Genomic DNA, 18,988 nt, shown 5'->3' with positions numbered 1-18,988 from the left:
CAATTCGACTTAATGGATACCACTACAATGAGGGCTATCGCGTATGAATTCGCCACTAGAGGCGCTAGTGTAGCGTGAGGTCTCCGAAATGTCAAATCTCATAGTTTTTGGGTGAGCTACGCGGGTTTATTTATAATTAGAATAATTTTGTGAATATTTTGCAATGTCTGAAATTAATTATGGCAAATATGCGTTCCGGGGCAATGAATGTCTGTGTTTTGAGACAGTTTTGTCTTTCGGAAACCTTTGTCCTCCCTTTTTCCCGAACAAAACGGGGACTATGCAACACTGTGGCATGTTCGATATTTATATGGTACGGTTTTAAGGTGTATTAAATTTTAATCTAAACTTTGTTTTCACACCCGTAAAACAGACTTTGAAAGCCATACTTAAAAACCTCACGCAACAGTGCGCCATCTAGTGAGACAAAAAACGATAGCCCTCATTAGCCTGCTACATACCTGCGGACAATATTTCTTACGCATTCGTTTTTGTGCTACAGTTAACATTGCAAACTTTGTTTTATAATGAATTAAATTTATTGATTGACATTTTTCTTCTTATATATTAATATTAATTGTAATGACATTTTAGAAATTTTTGATTTACGATGTTTTTATGTGTGCATGTTCTATTGTTTTGTTTTGATTATGTTATAACTTATATAGGTGATCTATTGTTATGCATTTTTGTCTAGTACCCATTATGATTTCAAACACAATGTATATTGTTCTTGAATAAATAAATAAAATAAATAAAAAAATAAACAGATAAAACACAATCACATGATACAGTCGGAACAAGAACAAGCAAGAAAAAAAACATAAATGATTCAAAAACCATCATTTTGAATCCAAAGCAGAAAACTAGTTTTTAAGCATTTCACGCATTCACTGCTGGCTGTCAAACTTGAAATTTCATCAAGTGCCACAAACGCACATGTGGCTGCAAAATTGTGACAGGGCACTTGGAGGAAGTCATCAAAACGGTTATGAGCGTTAAATGAAACTAAAACTGAATTAGAGGTAAAAAATATCCTGTCGTCGTAAGACCCAACGACCTAAATTTATATCTTTTCTTGACTGCGATAAAGTTTTAAATTCTAATAATCGAGATTTGACGTGAGTCTTACATATACTGCCGCAGGTATATAAAAAATGGCTAGAAGCATCGTCACGTTGTAAGGCTAATGTCGCGCCAAAACATCTTGGTTGAGGTCAAAAAGCTTTCAAAATTACCCGATGCATAGGCTCCGTAGTCTCCGTGACCAGGTCGTCCAGATTCCCTGATATGGTCCTCTTCAGTTCCGGTCCTGCTTCATGCAGAGTCCGAAGACCAGCTTGCAGCGTCATCTGATTGGTCTGAGTTGACTCCGCTGCTGCTTGCTCCTTTCTTTTCCTAAACCTTGGGTTCGAAAATATTATTATTTGCGTCATTATCGTTATTATTATTATTAGTTCAATATTTGTGTTCATCTGAGAATAATGAGTTTGTTTTATAAAGTAGGTAATTTAAGAGTAGCGATTATATAGCTCTTGAGGTTCAGGTCATATTCATCCCTCCATTATGAGTCATTTGAAATAGATAGTTACAAATATTTCCTTGAAAGCTATATAGGCTATATTGAATAATATACTCTTAGTTGTTGCTAAATGATCGTTTTATCAATTATAATAACAATTATTTTAGCGATGCCAAAAAGATGTTTAACTCAAAGAAATTTCCCCTGACGTATTTATGAAGTTTAAGTACTTACTTAACTAACAGGAAGTTTAACTACTTTACTAAATAATTTCTTAGCTTAAAATCTTCACACTCGATCTTAATCGACAATATTATTTATACATCCACTACTAAGTGACAAAACTAAACCACACGAAAGTGATTCTAACCAAATTCATCACCAAATAACATCTCCTTTTCAAAACATGTCTTCTCGGTGTCGCGTATTTACAATCAAATGCACAATGAAACAATTAATCAATAAAAACAGGCAAACTAATCGTCACTTAGTAACATGCATAAATTAAAAAAAAAACTTTGATCACGCCAAAACACTCAAAACAAAAGAGTAAACGTGAGAATAAAGATTGTGCAGTTGAAAAGCAAGTGATTGTAAACGACAAAAAGATGTACACTGAGAAAACATGCTACTTAATCAAAGGTAGCATAAAATTATAAACCATGCTTTAAAAAAAACCCTGATCCTCGAAAAAGCTAAATGATGAATCCACCGGGTATCCTACCTATATTTTTACTTTCAAAACGGCATGTGACATTAGATAAAAAATATTTTGACAATAACTTATTAAAAACAAAAAATCGAAGACAAATTAAACCATTTCATTTCTGTTTCATTTCATAAACAAATCCAGAAGGAATTTGGATAATATTTTCACGCATTTTACCAGTAAATTAAGTCTAAGTCATGATCAAGATTATACAATATCAGCTAAAGTTTTTCTCCACCATCACATGCAGTTGGTAAAGTAACTCAAAAAAGCGTTTCAGTGACAGTAATCGTAGATGATGTTGATTGACCAAATAAAATCTAAAAAAATCAAGGACCGAAAAACCCACTGCAAATACAAAAACAGCACTCTCAGCAAACTCAAATTGCTGGTGAAAAGCAAATAATACAGCGCGTCGATCATCGATAGATGCATATAACTGTAAAAAACTTACGCATGGTTCCTATAAAATAAAAATATGAATTAATAATTGAAATTAAAACACTGATTCAAATACTACTAATTTTCGGTGCCAATTTGCGCAATAATGATAATCATCTACTCTAAGATGGCGGCAAATAATAATCACTCTAATAGTGATGAAAGGCATGGTTTCTAATGATTCTGATTATGAGTATAATAATATCAAAAGTAGCTTTGTCTAGAAACCTATTGAATGTACCTTATAGAACCTTATTGAATTACACAATCTTAAATTTTTTATAAAATAAAAAATAAGGTTACATACAGCTACATTTGAATACTGTTCTCTATTCTGCAGTTTTCAAATACCATAGGTACGTATTTTTATTCTTCCCCTTTCAGTCCCTATTCCTAGAAATCATATTTTAAAACAGTAAAATATTTCCCTGACTTTGTTAATTATGGTATTTATACAATTTTTTGTACGTTAGAGAAAGAAGTCCGTCATCATTAATATCAAAACAAACACACCGTCTTCCTTTCTCAAGCCCCGCCCTCTACAGAACTTCCTTTCCTTTACTATAATTCTACAAAATTTTCTGGAGACGATGAAATGTGGATTTACCTCTTAAAGTAGTCCTGTATAAGGAAAGTGGCGTAGAACTTGCCGACGGTAATTTCGTTGGGATCCCCGGGCGGAGGGACCACCTGGTCTAGTTGCTTGCTCGAGGTTCTCTTCCAAACCCTTTTGATGATCGCCCTGAGTTCAGTGTTGCAGTCATCTATGACACCTGTAAGAAAAGTACCAATGGTATAATTATCTGAAAACTTGACAGGGTCAAGGAATGCACTCATCCCAAGATTTTTTAAATTCCAGTTACCATTGGATAAATTTAGCGCTAGAGAACGCTAATACTTTACTTCAATATCAAATTCGTCTGCTTAGTAAGGACGCTAAAACGGGGTACCTATGGTGCGTTATTTTAGCCCTGGATTATGAATGACGGTTACATACACCCACATTCACCCACGTTCATATTACCCTGGGGTAGCCCTTAACTCGAACACACACACACACACACACACACAAACATCACGCCTGTATTCCCAAATGGGGTAGGCAGAGCACACGAAACGTTACCGCTTCGGAGCCACTTTTAGCAATTTTTGGTTTTAAGTTTGACAAAAACGGTACAATAGTGACAGGTTGCTAGCCTGTCGCCTACGGTATACCTTAACCTATATCCTCTGTCGCCTCTTACGACGTCCACGGAAGAAATGGAGAGGTGTAATTCTAACCCGACACCACACGAACTCTAATTCGAAGTTATGTAGTTATCTCTGACCCTTGGAAGACCACCTTTAGCGGTGAGTATCCACGCAATGACCAGAGAAACGCTTTTCAAAATGACAAGATAAGAATTTACCTGTAGTTTTTATCTGTAATTGCGTCCGCACAACAGCAAAAAGTGTAGCATTGAAGTTGACGGTACCATCAGAGTTTAAAGGCATGTTCATGGAAACCAGTCGCTTGAACGCAGTACGTTGAGGACAGAGTTTGCCGAAACCTGTAGAACAATATTAATGCGTATTATCCACGTAATCAGCCGAAAGACGTCAACCGTTGAACAAGATCAAGATCCCCCTTAAAACGCCACATTGAACGACAACTCGCCACTTGCGTCTATTGGGCGCCTGCAACTCTCGCGATGTGGCCCGTCCATCGCCACTTCTACTTGCCTGTTCTTTGAGCTGTGTATTACCACCTACTTTGTATTTAGGATAATCAAGAAGATAGATATTTAAAGACTGTCTACGCTAAAATAAGGACATGCATGATCTGCTATATTTTTATAATGAATGCTAATTTTCAAGCTGCACTTTCCACTTTACTTTGACTTTTTGGTCTTTATTATTAAAAAGGCAATATTCTTTTTTAGTTGCCTATGGAAGGAGTGGGGAAGGAGGATCCAGGGGGGTGCTAAGGGCGCCCGAAATCTTGTTTTACCACGGTTCGAAAAGTTTGTTGATTCAGTTCTACAAAGAACAAGTTCATCCATCCGTCATGCATGCACATTATGTGCAGATACAAGCGATGTAGTTACCATTATTTGAAGATGGTTTATTGGTCTGTATTTAATAAGTTATGTATGTAGTAAGTCGTACCTAACGGAGGGCTAATCTTCCTTAGTAAGGTCACGACATCCAAATGCTTGATTCTTCCCTTCGCATCCGGGTCATATTCACTCCATAATCTGTAAAATCCAACATTATAATCATCATTCCAGCCTATATACGTCTCACTGCGCTGGGCACAAACCTCCTGTCAGAATGAGAGGGCTTGGGCCGTAGAGTTCCCACGTGGGCCCAATGCGGATTGGGAACTGAATTCAATTGCTTTGCAGGTTTGTGGAGGTTTCTTCACGATGTTTTCCTTCACCGTAGAGTTCGTGGTAAATTTCAAATGTAATTTCGCACATGAATTTCGAAAAACTCAGAGGTGCGAGCTGGGGTTTGAACCCACGATCCTCTGCTTCAGAGGCGATGACTACTAGGCCACCACGGCCTTTTTTTGAGAAAATTGAGAATGGCCGACAGTAATGATTGCAAAAATTAATGTGAAATATTAGGAAAAAAATTGCTATTTTAAAATTAATAAAATAACCAACTTAGATGCGAGTCAGTTGAAAAACCTCCGAAATTGTCGTTTCAAAGTTCAATATCTCAAAAAAAGCTGAAAGTAATTTAATGAAACATAACTAAAAACCACCGCAAGGAATAAAAAGTCGTAAAGGAATAATAAGGAATAATAAAAAGGAATAATAAATAAGGAATAATAGGACGTAAAAAAAAGTCGGCCCATCCGTTTGAGAGCTACGATGTCACAAATAGACAGACAGGCGTAAAACTTATAACACCCCTCTTTTTGCTTCGGAGGTTAAAAAGGGAACAATGACAGTCATTAACATAACAAGCGTTATGGTTGAGAGTTTAAGGGGACTATTTAGACAACGTCCTGAACCAAGAATTTCGAGGATACTTCTTAAAGGATTACCTACCTGACAAACTCGTCCAGATGATGGGGTCCAAGGATCGACCAGTCTCTGGTTAAATAGTCGAAGTTGTCCATGATGACGGCTACGAATAAGTTGATGATCTGAAATCACAAATCTCATCAAGGGTGAAGTTCAAACAGTAGACGCTTTGAAACAATATTTCAAAGACTCAACTCCGGTAAAAAATATTTAATTTTAAGCTAGAAAACTAGAGTAGTGTTATGAACCCGTGGTATGTTTTTTTAATTAATTTTGGAGTAACTAAATGCAAACTTAACAAAAATAAATAAATAAAAACAAGATAGACAATAGGCGATAATATTATTCTTTGAAAATGATCTTTTTCAGACAATTATTTAGAAACCAAAACAATACAGACATTCTAAAGTGAGTGCCGAAAACAAGCAGTCAGTAGAAATCAAAATTATTAATAATAAAACCCATAATATATAAATAAATACTATAATATTCTACTCATTTATTCTCTATGCCATTGTTCTTACGTTTTTTAGTGTTCCGGAGCCAAAATGGCAAAAACGGAACCCTTATAGTTTCGCCATGTCTTTCTGTCTGTCTGTCCGTCCGTCCGCGGCTTTGCTCAGGGACTATCAATGCTAGAAAGCTTTAATTTTGCAAGGATATATATGTAAACTATGCCAACAAAGTACAATGAAAAATAAAAAAAAAATGTTGTCCCATAGACGTAAAGTGGGGGTATTTTTTTTTTTCTCATCTAACCCTATAGTGTGGGGTATCGTTGTATAGATCTTTTAAAACCATTAGGGGTTTGCTTAGATTAGAGCTTAGAGGGTTCGATTCAGTGATGTGTTTGCGAAATATTCAACTTTAAAGTGCAAATTTTCATGAAAATCGAGCGTCCCCCCCCCCCCCTCTAAAATCTAAACCGGTGGAGGGAAAAATTTGAAAAAATTCAGGATGGTAGTAAGTATATTAAACTACTGAACTTCATGTTCAAAATTATATTAAACTTTTAAGGAAAACTATAACGGATAAGTGGTTTACTAATGTTTCGGCGAATAACGTTTGGCAACCTGTTTCATTTCGCAACTTTTCATTTCCCAACTGTTTAATATTTCTGAAACTGTAAATATTTCAGGATTTTTATAAAACTAACCTAACCTAACCTAAAGGGTTGTACATGATGACCCTGATATAAATCCTGAAATACGACACGCTCTTGGCCGGTTTTTTGTCTATTGACTGCTAAGAAGTGAGTACACAGTTCACTATTGCCATACAAAACCTATGAAGAATTGTATTCAGACAGCTTATCTTATAAAAGTACCCGAGCCAGCTCGAAAAACGTTTATTGCACAAAGTGGCGGTCCAATCAACTTACCAAGAACGTGCAAAGGAGAGAGAACGATATGAAGTAAGGGAAGGCGAGCCAGTTCCCACAGTTGGTAGTTGTCTCCGTCTGGTTGCTGTTGTCTGGGTTGTAGCATCCCGGGGGGTCGTTGGGCCTCTCCTTTATGTTCGGAGACAATGCCATCATAATCTCTTGCCAGGCTTCACCTGTTCAAAAGTTGTCGTGGTCACAAGATAAAAATAAATACTAACGTGTTTTAAACTCAATAAAAAATCTCCAGGTATTAGATGGTATTCCTGGGACAGACACGTCTATTGGCATTATTGTTTTATGACATGCTAACCATTATTAACTTTAGGGCGGTAGACCACATATTTGGCTGATGGTACCTACACGACTTGTACGCGCAGAGTGCTGTTCAATATGTTTAAATAGAGCAAAGACCGGCCCCACACAGCGCTGCTCTATGAGATGACATGAAACAAGCACGCCGCGCCAATCCAAGCCGTGCACCCGGGCGAGTTCACGGAGGCCCTTACGCTGAGTTTCCACCAGAGATATGTGAGGAGGCGTTGCGAGGAATGTGTTTGTCATAAACCAATAGAAACGCTTAATTTACCTATCCTCGCTCCGCCGAGCTGTTTCGCTGAGCGAGGATAAGGCAGTTGTCTCACCGCCAGCGAGGAAACCATTGGCTATCGACTATTTTATCGCTCAAGAAACGAGCAATAGATATAAGATCGTGTGTCAGTAAAAGAGACACATATATTAATAGTTGATCGCTGGCTGTTCACACTGTCGGCGAGAGCTCGCTCTTACATCTTTTGTCGCAGCGACAAGAGCTATAAAACTCGCTGAGCTATAGATACTCGTTCAGCGATGTCAGCTTGGCGGCCGCCCCGCACGAGCGAGTCGAGTGGAGCGAGTAATCGCCCGTCGCACTCGAACACTCGCTTACAGCCAGCGACAAAACTACACTCGCTTCTCGCTGCTCACCCACTCGTTTCTAGTTACTCGCTCTACTCGCTTCTCGCTCATCGTCGGCAGTGGGACAAGTGTCTAAGTAAATGAAGCGTTTCAATGAGGGCTTTAGCGTATGAATTCGCCGCTAGAGGCGCTAGTGTAGCGTGAGGTCTCCGAAATGTCAAATCTCATAGTTTTTGGGTGAGCTACGCGGGTTTATTTATAATTAGAATAATTTTGGGGATATTTTGCATTACCTGAAATTAATTATGGAAATTATGCGTTACGGGGCAATGAATGTCAGTGTTTTGAGACAGTTTTGTCTTTCGGAAACTTTTGTCCTTCCTTTTTTTCCGAACAAAACGGGACTACGCAACACTGTGTTTGCTCGATATTTTTATGGTACGGTTTTAATGTGTATTAAATATGATTTTAATCTAAATTTTGTTTTCACGCCCGTAATAACAGACTTTGAAAGCCACACTTAAAAACCTCACGCAACAGTGGTGCCATCTAAAAAGACAAAAAACGATAGCCCTCATTGGTTCATGACAAACACATTTCTCGCAACACATCCTCACACGTCTCCGGTGGAAACACAGCCAGTGTATTTTTTTTCTTAATCTTATGAATCAGATCTCTAATGTCGCACTTCCGGCATTTTTGTCCTCCAACCATAGCACGCAAGCCCTGGTTAACAACATCATCAGCCAATCTGCTGATAACCTGGATATTGTGTGCCTGGATGAGGCCAAAACTGCTTGGTTCTCGGCCTGTCCCTCCACCCAGTTACCCATATCATTCAAATTTCAAAAACTTTGGGACAAGCCGCAATGCAAGGTAGCATTCAAGGAGCTCCTGGATACTACCCAAAGCCCAGCAGAGCGTGCTCGTCTTTTGGCTGTATCTCAAAAAGAATCTGGGCTCTGGTTACATGCACTTCCATCTAAAAACATCGGCACACTTTTGGACAGGACAACCCTTACACTTTCCGTAAACCTGCGGCTGGGTACTAAGGTGAACGAGTTACATCACTGTCGCTGTGGCTCAAAAGTAGACATCTTAGGTCACCACGGTCTATCTTGCCAAAGGAGCGCTGGCCGCCTGTCCCGCCATGCTTCCCTCAACGACGTCATCCGGAGGGCCCTTGCTACCGTCAACGTGCCGGCTATTTTAGAGCTGAACGGTATCGCACGCGACGATGGTAAGCGGCCAGACGGTATGACACTCGTTCCGTGGAAGCAAGGTAAGACACATGTACGGGACGCCACCTGTGTCGACACGCTAGCTCCTTCGCGACGTCCTCCATGGCCGGCGCCGCAGCAGCAATAGCGGAACAGCTCAAACGGCGCAAATATGCAGCCCTTGGGGAGAGCTCTATTTGTGCGCCGTTTGGTGTTGAGATCCTAGGGCCGTGGGGGCCAGGCGCACGCGAAATCGCGAGAGATATCCGCGCGCCTCATTGATGTTTCAGGTGACCAGAGGGCTGGCAGCTATTTTGGGCAAAGGATTAGCCTCGCGATACAACGCGGGAATGCTGTCAGCCTTCTGGGCACAATGAACAGCGACGGTGACCTAGGAGGGATTTTTTATTTATAGGTTAGGCTAGGTTATATATTTTTTGTACATAGTCATATTTTTAATTGTTAAATGTATTGTGTTTTATTGCTTTTTGTTATAAATAAATACATAATAAACGTACTGTAGATCAAATCAATCAAAATAAATCAATAAAACTAAAAAAATATAATGGAAAATAATAAATAAAGTAATGCATGAAAAATAAAAGGTATCTTATGAACTACAATTATTTGGTTGAATTTTTTTGGTATGAATGTATGTTTTCTTACCAGTAGCAGACCTGAAGAGGGCCATCAAAGCACTTCCGAAATCTCGGAAATTATTGTTATCTGTTATGACATCCTTATCATTGTCAATTTTACCAAACAGCTGAAAGTGAAAACAAACAGTTATCAGTTCAGATTATTTTATTGTGTTCACCTAAAGAGAACAAAAACTTCGTCGTAATCTTCATTATCGTTATAAGAACGTTATCATAATCGGCCGGAAAACGTCCACTGTTGAACAAAGTTCTACCTCATAGACAACCACAATGAAGGACAAGACGCCATTATGCATGATCCACCAGTATAGCCCACACTTACGCAATATCCATCTAATAGGAAGCCTACCTATTAAGAACACTCGTACCTACTAAATATAATTTCTTTAGACTTTGTGGCTGAGATTTCGGGATTTGATATGCTCGCTCAAAAGTAGGCGTGTGTTATTTCTGAGATCCAGTTAGTACACCGAATTCCATTCAAACCCTTGCAGTCGTTTTAGCGTGAAAGATTTATATTTATCGCATTTATAATAATTGTCGGAAATAGGTTAAGATATTGTAAATTATAGATATTATAAATAAGAATTTGTTTTGTTTTTGTTTCCTTTATTTTCCTATTTTTATTGTGATTGTTGATTTGTGTTTGTTTACCTGTATATTTTATTAATTATGTGTCATGTAATAGATATAAGGTTTTTATGAAAATAAATGCATTTGTCAGGCTACACTATACAGTAACACGAACTTACACACACTATCCCCACTCAACATTACACAATCCTTTCCTGGCTTCCTGGGTTCGATTATGATCGGCCGTGCTCCCCTCCCTTGCGCGTGAGCGACAATATTTAAATACCGCGCGCGCATAATCCTACTCACTCCCCGCTACGTGCGGAACGAAGTGATAGCTCGGGACCTAGGCGTAGAACCCCTGGGCCGGTTCATCGAAGACCTGCGACAAGGATGTTCGGTCGCGCGGATAGGTCGCGCTTTCGCCACTTGAGCGAGCTAGCGCCTATCACCGCCGACCGCCGACAAGAAGGACTGCCGCGCGACCTCGTGCGCGCAGGCACCCCGCCCACCCCGGATGACGACACTGGACTAGACTACCTTGCCGCCAGCTGACGATCGCTCGCTGGACCTCCCCGAACGGGGTCCCATCCGGCGGCTTGATCTCGCAGGCGGCTAAATGACACCGGACTCGACACACGGGGCCAACCGGCCCAACCCCAGTGACCCGGCGCATATTGTGGCCGGCGCCTGAATCGCCGAAAGGGGCAAAAACCCGAGCGGCATCCCCGCCCTGCTTGAAGACCCGACCCGACCTACTCACTCGCCATCGAACACTCTCACAAGACACTTAGAAGACTTTGATTTACAATTTAAAAGAAGAGTTTCATTTATTCACCCGATATGAAATCTAAATACAGTCCACAATCAACAGTAATGATGACGATGATGATGATGAGCTGCAGCTGTGCGATGTGCTGCAGTCGTAGCAACAATAATAATAATATACTGAGTTTTACTTCGCGGCAGTTTTGCCGCGGTTTCACGACAAACGCAGGCCACTTATGTCCAACAGTGGACGTCCTATGGCTGATTATGATAATAATGATGATGATAATGATTATGTTGTTGTTGATGATGATGATGATGATGATGATGATGATAAAAATGATAATGATGATAATGAAGTTTTTTACCTGCATTCCGACAACAGCATAGATGAAGAACAGAAGTACAATCAGCAGCGCCACATATGGAAGGGCCTGGAATGACTTGATGAAAGTCCACAGGAGGGTGCGTATGCGTTCTCCTCGGGAGAGCAATTTGATCAGTCGCATGGCACGGAACAGACGAAAAAAGGTAATGTATTTGAGGAAGGAACTCCCACTTTCCAAGCTCTTGGCGCCACCACCAGGACCTGACTGAAAATGGAACAAATTTAAAATTAACCAAATTTTCCCGCGATTTCATCTGCCAGGAATTTACTTAGCGCTATCGGCGAAACCTATGTAATTTTTTGGGATAAAAACTATCCTAGGTTCTTTCCTTGTTACCTACATCCATAACGAATTTGATGTTAATTATTTTAGCGCTTCCAGGAGTAACAGACAGACTGATAGACTGACGGAGTTACTTTCACATTTAAATGAAATCGCACTGCATTGATATCCAATACTTACAGTATCTTGTTCGAGGATTTGAGTCATTAAAATATCAATAAGGCTGCCAATAACTAAAATGAAATCAGTTGTGTTCCATGCATCACCAAAATAGTTCTGTAAAAGAAATGTGTTTTTGTCAATTTTGTTTAATACTTAATTTTACACTGTTGGTACTTTTTGTGCCTACATTTTTGTCTAAAATAATAATCTATACCAAATTTCAAAACAATCTCAGGATTAGAGGAGGTTGAATCTTACAAGTTGTATTTCGCTTGTAAGATTTAACCAAAACAAACAAACATGCATTACTTTGTTAAATTAAAAAGATTTTTATTTAAAACACCAGAAAGTCGTTTCCGTTTTTTAAAAAAAAAACTTTCTCAAGTGTTGAAACTTACTTTAAATTTAAACGCTGAAAGTTTAAACACGAATTCAAGCATAAATACTGTTGTCAGAATCATGTTCAAAAAATCCAGGCCCTGCAACAGAAATCAAAAGACAATAGGTACTTTGTTACAACCGAAACAGTCAAATCCACCCACAAACCACAAAAATCATACAGGAAACACCTCACAAGCTCGAAAAGGTTTTTTTTCTCCTTCAAAATCAGCATGAAAAAGCACTTTTTCTCCGATAAAGTAGAAAAAGTTTTTTAAAATTCGATGACCATGAATACGGTATTTGACTATTTTGTATACGTTTTATAAATTAAAACTACAAATGCCTGTTATTGAATAGAAAAACAATTTCTAAGCTACCTTTACAAATAACAAAGTTATAAAGGTTTGAAATTCAAGATTAGACAGAGAAAGACATACTGGCATGTGACGTCACACGCCAGTACCGCCATACTTGCTGCATAAAGAAAAGCGTTTGAGAAAGAGACAGGTATATAGATTTTTCAAAAAATCACTATAAATCCAATTTTCAACCGATTTAAATTTTCTCTTCGCTAAACACTATCTGTATATCTATATTTTTCATAATAATATAAAGGAGTATACCGTATTATCTATCTATCAGTACCTACATCTTTAGATTCGAACAAATATAAAGTGAATCTAGATTTCTTAGTTCAATATTGTCAGGAGGTCCCAGTAAATAAAATATTGTTGGCGAAATACTCGATTCCATGACATGGCAGTAAGCATCGCGACAGTAATGGAGACGAACATGCTCTGATATTCATCTTGCGACCATTCTATTACAATTTATTTGATAGACCAAAGTAGCCGTGTGCCTTCGACATAGTCCACTTTTACGACAGCCGTAATTTGACCTGATACGTAGTCAAGTGTCTTTTTTTTCTTGTAAGTTGATGTGAAACGGATCGTACAAATTTGTCACATTGGCCCATAGGGCAAAAATAAAATAACAGAAAAAAATTATGTACATCTCACAATTGACGTTAACTAACATATCTTATCAATCAGCCATGAAAAGCATTAACGCCATCTGAAGCCGGTGAGCTTACCACAAACATTCCCTGTCAAGGTACTTGTCATGGTCAAGTGTCTTGATTTGGTTGTTAGTTGATGTCGACTTTGACCAAAAATAAGACACTTCAAATTAAGGTTTTTCGCAGGCAAAATATCGCTAGATGGCGTTAGTATCTCAGGTCCATTTGAAGTTATATATATTCCTTGCAATAGGGCATATTAGGCAAAGCTCTGCGCAGGGGGCGACACTAGCGAAAACCTCCATGACAAGACAACGTCAGTTCTCTTTATATTTTGTGACCATGACAGATCATGACCAAAGAGTATTAGTACCTATAGAAATCATGATATATTTATAAGTTACAAATAACAAAATAACATGATATTTACATCGATAGTAACGATAGAGCTATATTTACAAAATGTAATAGAAATAATACAATATTATGGCATTTAAGCATCGTCATCGTTTGTATAGACTCCATGTTTCTTACATAAAAACGGCGCACAAAATTTGTTCACAGCGCGGATTCGTAAACCTTTCACTACTTATAGTTTTTTGATGTCCGTGACAGGGTTTGTGTCAAAATAATATTGATTATAGATGCGCCGCGCGTTTTGTTCCAAACAGCCTGTCTAGTGCCGTAAGGTACCTACATAGATGTCAATGCAATGTTTTGTGCTAGTGCTGCAGTCTGACGGCAGAAAATTGCAGTAATATTCTCTATTGGCTCGTTTACAATACAATACAATAACTCTTTATTGAACACCAACACATATTTACCTTTTTATATTCAGGAGATGATCCATGGAACTTCATCATCAGGGCGATGGTGTTTATCACGATGAAGAAAAATATGACGTACTCGAACCGCTCTGACGTCACAAACCACCAGGTTTTATACTGTATTCGGTGCTTTGGAATGTATCTAAAAAAACATGTACATGTTATATTAATTACAGCATAAGCACCTACATTCGTTTCCGCCACAGCGAAACGTACAAAAATATCTAAAACGCAACACGTCCTACCTATGCTCTAGAAATAGAGTCGTATCAGATATATATGCACGTTGTGTCAGATATTGGTGATAGAGACTACAATCGAAACTTTCATCTTTCTTCAACAATCGGATCTATTGTCAAGAAGACATTAATATCTAAGGCGTATTATAAAGTTAATGATTATAATGATATCATGGATAGGGATATTTGGAAATAATTCCGATCCGCATTAGCGATCCCTTCAAACCTACTGTGTTAAAAATAAAGTTGTGTTAAATACTTGTGATTTAATAATATTGTAAATCTGTTTTAAAAAAAATATACTTCGTTGAGTTTCTTGCCGGATTCTTCTCAACAGAGGTTTTTCCGAACCGAAAGTACATTTTTTTTTACATTCATAAGTGCTTGTTATAGCCTTAATTGAATAAAGATATTTTTACTTTGACTTTGATTAAAATTAAGATTGTTTTTTTTTGAGTCTTTTTGTATTTTTTATTTCAACTCCAAATTGTGTTACTTTTACGGTTTCCCGTAAAACCTATATCGAAAATACAAACTGAATCAGAGATGCACAGAACACCCAGAAAAATAGACCAGCGCTGGGAATCGAACCCACGTCCTCGACATTCCGTGCCACGTGCTATGGGCGTGGGTGGTTCCAGTGGTGGTGTAGTGGTATAGCACGTGGCATGGCATGCCGAGGACCTGGGTTCGATTCCCAGCGCTGGTCTATTTTTCTGGTTTTTCTGTGCATCTATGTTTCAGTTTGTATTTTCGGTTTTGACTTCGACTTTAATTTAGGGTCCTTCTAAAAGTTCAATATCGTAGCAACAGCAAGCTCTCGTAACGCTATTGTGGATATTTTAACAATGCGTTGTATTTAGACTTTTTTTTAATAAGAAACCTTTCTTAAATCGGGTTTTCATGGCACGAATATAATCCGAGTGGCATACGAGTACGTTACCAGGCTTAAGTAGAGTTGGTACTCATGGGCGGTGATGATCATTTCCCATCAGATGACCCGCTTGCTCGTTTGCCTCCCTCTCACAATAAAAAAGGCTTGAATGATTCATTTCAGAACACTTCCTTTAGTGGATACTATCTATTTTAATTTTACTACAATTTTACTCGTACAGTCACCAGCATTAATATCTGCCACAGCGGAGCGTGCAAAAATATCTTACACGTCCTTCCGGCCCTAGAAATAAGAGTCGTATCAGATATTTATGCACGCTTGTTGTGTCAGATATTGGTGCTGAAAACTTAGTTTTAGAATGGAATGGCTCCTCACTGGATGCTGTCAAACAACAAGCGACCGCTGCCACGTGCATATCTTGTATTCACTACATGTTAGTTGCTCACCTTCTGATTGGTTTTGCTTTAAGAGCAAATTCTAAACAGTTTCTTTGGTTCTTATCCAGTTCACAGTCTTTAAATTCCTGCTCACCCTCCTTTTGAAATGTCACTATGACAAAACCTACGAAGATGTTAACCTGAAACATAAGGACATACAGAATTAACACAGATACTGTCGAGTTCATAAACTTCTGAGCAAATATTTATTGGTCAAAAATATGTGAACACGACTCTATTGCTAACGACGTAGAGGCGTGTTCAGATATTTTTGAACAAATTTTTACTCAGAAGTTTACGAACTCGACTGTATAATATTAGTAGAATATAAAGCCTGATCAGGTAGCTTACTTAACGTTTGGTTTTGAATAAATTAGTTAATTACTACTACTAACAAACTTATCAGTCACTTTAAAAAAAAACTAGCAGTTTTCTGCACTCCTTTCTTCTTCTTTTTGTTTTTTTGTTTTTTTTGCGATAGCCACATGATACGTTTATTATTTATTTCTTTTAGTAATTTATTTAATTTTATGGTGTATCCAACTTATACGCACAACCTTCACTCACACAAAACAAAACTCGGCTAATAGCTATCTGTAGTGAAATTAGTGGGCTTCTGATGTATGTGGATGATATTTTAGATGGCCATGACTAAGTACCTACACCCGAATGGTTGGCGCGGCGAACGTAATCCGCAGGGCTACTACGAAACTCGAAGTTCGTGTCGTACCGTCCCTCTCGCTCTCGTTTAAATAGTATAAGTGTCAGAGGGACCGCACGACACGAACTTCGACTTTCGGGTTTCGTAGTAGCCCTGCTGTGTTCATTGCGCGGTTTAGGTATTCACAGCGCAGTGGACACCTGGCATAGACTCTGGCCAGCGAAAGCTGTCCACGAAAAACCGCGGCAAATTAAAAAAAATGAGGATGACAACACTTGCTGTATACTGATTAAACGATGTTGATACTAAGATATTATTTAAATTTTCCAGATATTAAATTCTCCATCTACTCGGGACTCTTCAAGCTGCATCAAAATTCATGTAGGTAGTAATGTGTGAAAGCTGATGATGATGATGCACTTTAGGAGTTTTTTGATAAATTTAATGACCTTTGTCAGTGCCCATTTACGTACAGTCCATACGCATCAATTTTTGGACCATTTTGACCAGATTGGCATTGAATCTTCTAACATTTTAATTCTAACATATTCTTAGAACATTTGCATTTTGAGGATGGCAGGAGGTTGAATTAAACAGAAAATAATTTATTTACTTCTTATAGCATAAGTATCAAAATTATCTAAGCCGGGCTATAATGACAATATGAAAATTTTGACAGTCTCAAAAATGGTACCAGATTAAAGTTTCGTAAAAAATGCGTGGACAGTTTTCGCTGGCCTGAGTCTAACACGCAATGAACAGAGATAAAGCTGTGCGTGCCATGTGCCAAGGTAGGTAATGGCCGGCATGAGATCTACTTACCATGAAAAACGCAATAACGATAATGTAGCTGATGTAGAAGAAGGCGACCAAAGGTCTGGCATTCTCCACCGGGCCCTCGTTTTCTTCATTGGAATCCATGGAAACTGATAACAAGCTAAAAAAATATATGAATATACTGTGGGGTTCATTCATACCCACCATCAAAATGCTTCACAAGCGTATCGAGGTTTCCTCGCGATTTTCCTCCACTTAATATTTCCTGCATAAACGAAAAACTTTGACGTGGGACCTCAGTTTTTAAACCCACGATCCTCTGCTTCAGAGACCATGAGTTAAATCATTAGGCGTAAATATTATACATCTGTAATATTCCCTGTAGGGTTCAACTCACCCTGGCCACCCCTCGAAGGTGGACACCGTGAAAAGTGTAAGCATCCCATTGAGGACGTCGTCAAAATTCCACTTGTGCAGCAACCACACTCGCTCTTCTATCTTAGGTTCGTTGTTCTCGTATACCAGATACGTCCCTCTAAAAAGATTATTACATTGTTAAAATTCGTGCATCCACTGCTGGCTTTTTTGAACCTGGAGACCGCGGATTGGCAACGAGATGGATGGAAGACCTAGTTAAAGTCGCGGGTCCACGGATGCAAGCCGCTTCCAACCCAGGCAACTGGAGGTTTATGGGGAGGCCTATGCCCAACAGTAGACATCCTACCACTGAGATGATGATGATGATTTTTAAAATCATGCCAAACGCATGTAAGCGATTCTAAACTTTTACTTAGTTCAACAACGCATCAAAAACGAGTCTTTAAATTGTTTTGGAGTATTTCAGTGGATTGTTAGGTTCATTTGACTGAGTAGGTATCCCTGTAAATAAAACCCTACCCGTAGATAAAAAAGTCACGTGCCTTTAGGATTACCCAGAGCATTATTACAGTGATGTGTATAAATTAATAATTAGTAATAAAGATTCGTTGCTGATTCGTCATATTCCTAATTGGTCCTATTCCTGATTCGACACTTTCCTAACTGATCATATTCCTAGTCCTGATTCATCATATTCTTAACTCGTCATTCTACAGTCAAATGAAATTACGAACACGTGCTTACCGTCGGTTAGGTTAAGGTATTTTTTTTATGATCACCCAGAACCGTTAAATAACCAGAACCGATGTGCCCCGAATCGGTTCTGGGTGATCATAAAAAAATAACCTTAACCTAACCAACTAAGATTTTGTCAAATAAAAACTTTGATCTGTTTCTGGCACTGTATTATGATTTATCATTTAACACAGAGGATTTAAATATTATAATTAATTTTGTGCAGGCAAATGTACATGGTATGGCGAGTAAGGAATATGACAAATCAGGAATATGACGAGTTATTAATATGAACAGTTAGCAAAGTGTTGAATTAGGAATATGACCAATTAGGAATATGATGAATCAAGACAAATTGTAATAAATAATAATACAAGGAGTGTAAGAGAGAAAAAAGCTCGTACAGCCAAAAAATAAAAAGTATTATGGCAAAAGAAGTTCACAGTACCAAAATTGTTTAATAAAATTAGCTTACTAGACAAAGTCCAAAACTAAGTAAATCTATGTTAAAGATCAGACTCAAAGAATATATCTTATTGAACATTGGCTTGAATGTAAATCTTTTTTTATACCTACCATAACGAATCTGTTAAGTACCAACCTAGTTTATATTTATAGGA

General features: G+C 38.3%; 1 protein-coding gene across 1 annotated transcript in view; it reads right to left on the bottom strand.

Moving 5' to 3' along the window:
• Positions 1-18,988, bottom strand: part of LOC141438811 (muscle calcium channel subunit alpha-1-like) — an 85,024-nt gene that overhangs the window by 5,929 nt on the left and 60,107 nt on the right. The window contains exons 33-39 of the mRNA XM_074102789.1: positions 7,071-7,246; positions 5,714-5,811; positions 4,821-4,909; positions 4,082-4,222; positions 3,280-3,445; positions 2,686-2,694; positions 1,239-1,404 (exon numbers count right to left, since the gene is read on the bottom strand). Coding sequence (XP_073958890.1) covers positions 1,239-1,404; positions 2,686-2,694; positions 3,280-3,445; positions 4,082-4,222; positions 4,821-4,909; positions 5,714-5,811; positions 7,071-7,246 — 845 coding nt within the window. The remainder of the gene's footprint in view (positions 1-1,238; positions 1,405-2,685; positions 2,695-3,279; positions 3,446-4,081; positions 4,223-4,820; positions 4,910-5,713; positions 5,812-7,070; positions 7,247-18,988) is intronic.

This window comes from Choristoneura fumiferana, chromosome 19, assembly GCF_025370935.1.
Source record: "Choristoneura fumiferana chromosome 19, NRCan_CFum_1, whole genome shotgun sequence".
In the NCBI taxonomy this organism is placed as follows: Eukaryota; Metazoa; Arthropoda; class Insecta; order Lepidoptera; family Tortricidae; genus Choristoneura; species Choristoneura fumiferana.
Note: the sequence above shows the minus strand (reverse complement) of the source record. Positions and strands in the feature narration are given on the sequence as shown.